The sequence below is a fragment of the Monopterus albus genome, unplaced genomic scaffold, assembly GCF_001952655.1.
Source record: "Monopterus albus unplaced genomic scaffold, M_albus_1.0 scaffold134.1, whole genome shotgun sequence".
Lineage (NCBI taxonomy): Eukaryota > Metazoa > Chordata > Actinopteri > Synbranchiformes > Synbranchidae > Monopterus > Monopterus albus.
Genome location: NW_018128014.1, coordinates 3,142,341 through 3,148,167, shown reverse-complemented (window position 1 = coordinate 3,148,167; position 5,827 = coordinate 3,142,341). Strand labels below are relative to the sequence as shown.

Below are 5,827 nucleotides of genomic sequence, written 5' to 3'. Positions count from 1 at the left end.
TTCAATCCTGAAAGATCCCACCCACCCCCAGCACGGACTGTTCACCTTCCTACCCTCTGGCCGTAGGTTCAGAAGTGTGAAGTGTAGGACCACTAGACTGAAAAACTCTTTCTTTCCCTCTGCTATCAGACTCCCAAACAGCTGAGGAGTTTATTACGAGGAAATATGTGATGTACTGTTTACATTCTGATTGCACATGCATAATTGCACAATGACTGTTGACTGCTGCACATGCTGCTCCCATGCAACATACATTCTCTGTTATATTCTTGTAAATATTTTTTTCTACTTTTCTGCTGCATCTGGACTGCTTAATGTGCCTTAGATTTTGTTATTTATTTATCTACTTTATATTTCATTTGTATTTGGTGGCATTCATGTGGACGGCAAAGTAAGAATTTCATTGTACAGGGAAACACGTTTCCTAACTGTGCATATGACAAAATAAACACTTTGAACTTTGAACTTATAAGGAACTGGCAGCAGCCAGTGCGGGATATATCTCAGACTTCCTAGCGCCTTTTAGTTTAGCAAACATCAAATTTTGTGTATTTTTGAAAGAAAAAAGTGTAGAATTTTTGGTCAACAGTTTTATCATTTTGGCAAAATATCATATTCATAAATGTAAATTGAGTATAAGGCGACTGTTTAGCAGCCTTTAGTTATGAAATACCCACAGTTAAGAAGTCCCTGGGTTGCATGAGTGGTAAAAGAGCCCAAAGTCTGTTATCTGCAATCAGTCAGTTTGATTTACTGTAACCTCCTGGTAAATATGTGTACTGTTTCTTTCATTTTATTTATTTATTTACATGCATTTATTTCATTTTATTCATTTGAGTTTATTTTGTTCAGATATTAATCTGTATGATTTGTTGCTCAGTCCCTTGTGGTTTCATTGTCTTGTAGGTCTGTAAATAAGACGCTCATTTAAAAAAAGTTTTTAAAAGTATGGGCTGGCTACAGCAAAGCAAAACACGCAGCCTTCAACATAATGAATTTCACAGAATGCACTGCGGTGTGACGTCACGACCCCAAACCCTATTATGTCGGCATAAATGTAACCTCGATAATAGCATCTAATTTGAGATGCTAATTCAGCATAAAAGATAACAGTAATCTCTCAAAGGTTTGAGGTAGTTAACGTTGTTTATTTATGATTTGATGTAGAGATTTTAAGGACAATATAATTGTTTATACTTTTTGAATATACATGTTGTTAGTCAAGTTAGCTGACAAACTGTTTACCTGTGCAGCCATATCGCCACTTCGCTAACATGACAAAAAATAAACAATTAAAACGTACATTTATTAATAGTAATGGGAAAGGCACATTCAACCAAAACATTAAATAAGAAGATATTTTATAAATGTGACGTTAAAGCTTCAGCCCTGTATAAGAATCCCCGTCGCCTCTGTGCCACGCCTTTTCTCTTCCTCTTCCTCTATCTTCATCATCAGCCTCCACCTGGAGTCCATCTCCCCGCACACCTCTCCTCCCCGCTTCCCCCCTTAGCTGCAGCTGCCCAGCGGCTGTTTGTCCTTCATCCAGACCGCTGTAGGACACCGCAGGGCGCTTAAGGGGCATCGCCAGCGGTGGCGGCGCTGATTTCTGGGGCTCTGGCAGCGTCGCCTCTCCCTCATGCTGCTGCTCGCCGCAAACCCACAGATGGATGTTCGGAAATATCCCCCGCAGTCCCTCTCCTCCACCGGCTGCTTCCCTTGATGCATAATTACAGCACCGAGAGAAGCTACTGAGAAAATAAGCTCCAGGAGCCGATTCATCCCAGTTTGGGCTGCAGAAAATGAGGGTGAGCGACAGAGGAGGGTTTCTCACCATGTTTCTTTCCTTGTATTTAATATGGACGCAGCTGCTGATCACAGGTAAGTCTCCGTTTTCTGTGTGCTTCCTCACACCACACATAGCAGTAGTGCTCAGATCGGGGGATTAACCCAATACTTGGTAAATGATTAGTTTTTTTTAGCCATTCATCCTGTAAAAATAACCAAAAATGCTGCGCCCAGGTCTTCAGATAGCAGCATATGCTTGTAAACTGAGCATGTGTGGTGCTTAACATTTTATAAGGAAATAAAATGAAGCTCAGACTTGTCATAGGAATTTATCAACTGCAGTTAGATATCACATGGTGTCTGTTATTGATGAATCTTTAATTGTTGTTGCAGCCATAAACCTATTGTTTTTGTAGCATACTGTACATTTAAATGTTCATAGTGGAAGCTGAGACATTCCAGAACAATATGATATAGACCATAATAATGTGATATAGATATATGGTTATGACATTAAAGGAAATTCTTCACCAACCTCTAGAGTATGTGCAGACCATGCCATAGGATGTACTGACTGGCTCACTGTTAAGTGTGTACTGAAAAACTGCAGATATGATGGAGATGTTATGAAGGAATTTAACCTAAAATAGCCTGCGATAGAACAAACCTACTGGAATCATTTAGTATAAATTCCAGATCCTGTTCCCAGAGGTCAAACAGTCCAGACACATGAAATGGATCCAGTGTAATGTGATATGAAACGGTAAATCCTCACACTGGAGCCAGATGGTGTTTTGTCTTTATTTAACTGGAGGAAAGGGTTGCATTACTGGTGTTGTTGGACTTCTGAGGTTTTAAAGCCAGCATTTTAATAGCAATGCTCAATTAACAGAAGGCACTTTCACATAACCTGGTTTTGAACGGATCTAAAACACCCATATAGCCCTTTTCAATATCTGATTATTTGAACTGCAGCAGAACAATATTTATAACTGTGCTCAGTGCAATGTCAGTGCTGTTTAATGCCAAGCTCATTGTATATGGAATAGATGTTGGGGATGGGAAGGAAACCAGTGGGGCTGCAGCTAATGGTTATTTTCATTATTCATTAATCTGCCTGCTTTTTTCTTGATTAATTGTCAAATAAATTTTGAGGATGCTCATCACATTTAGGGGAAATTTCCATATGAGATGAAATCAGAGTAAAGAACAAATGTGAAATGCAGGTGACAGATGTTTTCCCTCAATGAGGATGTGGACATTTATCTAGTAAGCCTGCTTCAGCTGTGCAGACTTTAGTGGTGTTCTGGTTTTCCTGTGTGAACACTCCAAACTGAACTTTGGTCAGAGTCAACCCACCCAGCTCATGTCTCCCTAAACTGGGAGCCTAACTGGCAACCAGCTGCAGTTTCTTTATTTACAGAGGTAACAACAAGCTTCCCATTCCTCTGGAGACAATTAGCCACTGGGTCAAAGCTATAAAACACAAACTATTACCAGTTACTTAAATACAGAGAATATAAATGAGTTTTCCTACTTGACTGCTTGCATTTATGGTTCTACTTGTTTCTGTTCTGGAACTGGAATATAATAATGAATGCTGATTCCATGAGAGGCACAAACTGGAGCTTCTCTAAACGACACTTTCATCGTCCTGAGTTGTAGCATCATCTGCCACTTGATGTCCCCACTCGTACCCACTCGTACTAGTTTATAGATGTTTATTCATGTAAATATCTTTAACTTTACATTTAGACAGTCATTTTCTAGTGTGTGTGTGTGTGTGTGTGTGTGTGTGTGTGTGTGTGTGTTAGAGCTGTCTCTCCAGACTCTCCAGAGTTATTGGATCAGCCTTCTTTAACCTGTGATTGGCTAACAGCTCCTTGCCAATCAGAACTCTGCTCAGCCGAGCAGCATAGCAACCAGGACGCTGTCGCTAGGGTGAGAGGAAGCCAGGGAGGCAGAGAGCGGCTGTGTCAGCTCGACTGATTCAGTCTTTTTACCTCCTTACACTGCTGTTTATTCCTGTTTTTTGTTTTACACAGGATAATATGATGCACACATTTACAGTGAGGAACAGAAGTATTTGAACACCCTGCGATTTTGCAAGTTCTCCCACTTAGAAATCATGGAGGGGCCTGAAATTCACATTGTAGGTGCATTCCCACTCTCAGAGACAGAATTAAAAAAAGAAAATCAGGAAATCACATTGTATGATTTTTAAAGAATTTATTTGTCTCCAGTACAGAGGCTCTCAGTGTGCTTTTAAGTCAACAAGAAAAACTGGATAATATGTGCATTTTAAAATAAAACTAGAGAAATGCATGTACCTGTCGAAAATGCGTGTGGATGCTAATAAAAGCTGAAAGCTTGTCCTGAAAATGCCTGAAATCAATTGCTGAAACAGCTGAAAGATGAGATGCAATAAAGTAGGAATGGCCTCGAAGAGCTGAACACTTTGATACCCGAATGGCTTTTCTAGCTGAAGGTATGCTGAACTTATTAAGATGTGAAAATAGTCCAATAGGACTGTTAGAAATTAACCCAATTCTTTTGTTGGAAGCACGAGAAGTGAAGACAGGAGAGGACTGTTTAAAATCAACAAAGTTTACTGAAAGTCTGATCACAGGTAGGTCTTACAGCGCTGGATTCAGAGAGACGGAGCTCCCGCAGGAAAAACCAGCTTCTGAATCCTGAATTAAGTTTTTACAACACATTTATCTTCTTAGGCTGCTCCACCCTGGACAGGGGTGCAACCTTCAATAGTTTGTGATCCTATTGGTCATTTGGTGTGAGTAGGTCAACCCCTGCCTGTGCTTGCTTGCTGATATGTGATCTAGACCAGGTGTGTGTCTGTGTGTTTGTGTGTGTCTCTCCGGCACCCTGATCTTGATCTCGAGGTGCACTGTTCCAGGAGTGGCCTGAGTTGCAAATTTTCAAAGTAAAGATAAATATTTCAAAGGTATGAGATTTAGAAAAATTCTGAAGAGAAGCATGAATGTACTTGGAGAGCGGAACATTTTGATACCTGAAAGTATGATGAAGTAGAATTTCCGCATTCATTTGAATGGGGCAAGATTTTCAAAATAAAGCTAAATATTTCAAAAGTATGAAGTTTAGAAAACATTTGAAGAAAAGCATGAATGTCCTTGAAGAGCTGAACATTTTGATACCTGAAAGTATGCTGAAGTAGAATTTCCCCATTCATTTGAATGGGGCAAGATTTTCAAAATAAAGCTAAATATTTCAAAAGTATGAAGTTTAGAAAACATTTGAAGAAAAGCATGAATGTCCTTGAAGAGCTGAACATTTTGATACCTGAAAGTATGCTGAAGTAGAATTTCCGCATTCATTTGAATGGGGCAAGATTTTCAAAATAAAGCTAAATATTTCAAAAGTATGAAGTTTAGAAAACATTTGAAGAAAAGCATGAATGTCCTTGAAGAGCTGAACATTTTGATACCTGAAAGTATGCTGAAGTAGAATTTCCCCATTCATTTGAATGGGGCAAGATTTTCAAAATAAAGCTAAATATTTCAAAAGTATGAAGTTTAGAAAACATTTGAAGAAAAGCATGAATGTCCTTGAAGAGCTGAACATTTTGATACCTGAAAGTATGCTGAAGTAGAATTTCCGCATTCATTTGAATGGGGCAAGATTTTCAAAATAAAGCTAAATATTTCAAAAGTATGAAGTTTAGAAAACATTTGAAGAAAAGTATGAATGTCCTTGCAGAGTTGAACATTGATAGCTGAAATACCTGAAAGTATGCTGAAGTAGAATTTCCCCATTCATTTGAATGGGGAATGATTTTCAAAATGAAGCTAAATATTTAAAAAATTTGAAGTTTAGAAAACTTCGGAAGAGAAGCATGAATGTCCTTGAAGAGTTGAACATTTTAACAGCTGAAAGTATTCTGAGCTAGAATTTCCCCATTCATTTGAATGGTGCAGAACTTTCACAATAAAGCTACATATTGAAGAAGTATGGAGTTTAGAAAGGTTCTGAATAGAAGCATGAATGTCCTTGAAGAGCTGAA

At 38.7% G+C, this 5,827-nt stretch overlaps 1 protein-coding gene across 3 annotated transcripts in view; it reads left to right on the top strand.

The window, feature by feature from the left end:
* The first annotated feature begins 1,255 nt into the window (after positions 1–1,255).
* ptprr (protein tyrosine phosphatase receptor type R) overlaps positions 1,256–5,827 on the top strand; it is a 42,019-nt gene continuing 37,447 nt past the window's right edge. The window contains exon 1 of one of the 3 annotated variants that reach the window (XM_020613426.1): positions 1,256–1,881. In XM_020613426.1, coding sequence (XP_020469082.1) covers positions 1,803–1,881 — 79 coding nt within the window. In that variant the 5' untranslated portion in view covers positions 1,256–1,802. The remainder of the gene's footprint in view (positions 1,882–5,827) is intronic. The other 2 variants (XM_020613427.1, XM_020613429.1) reach the window with 2 other exon arrangements.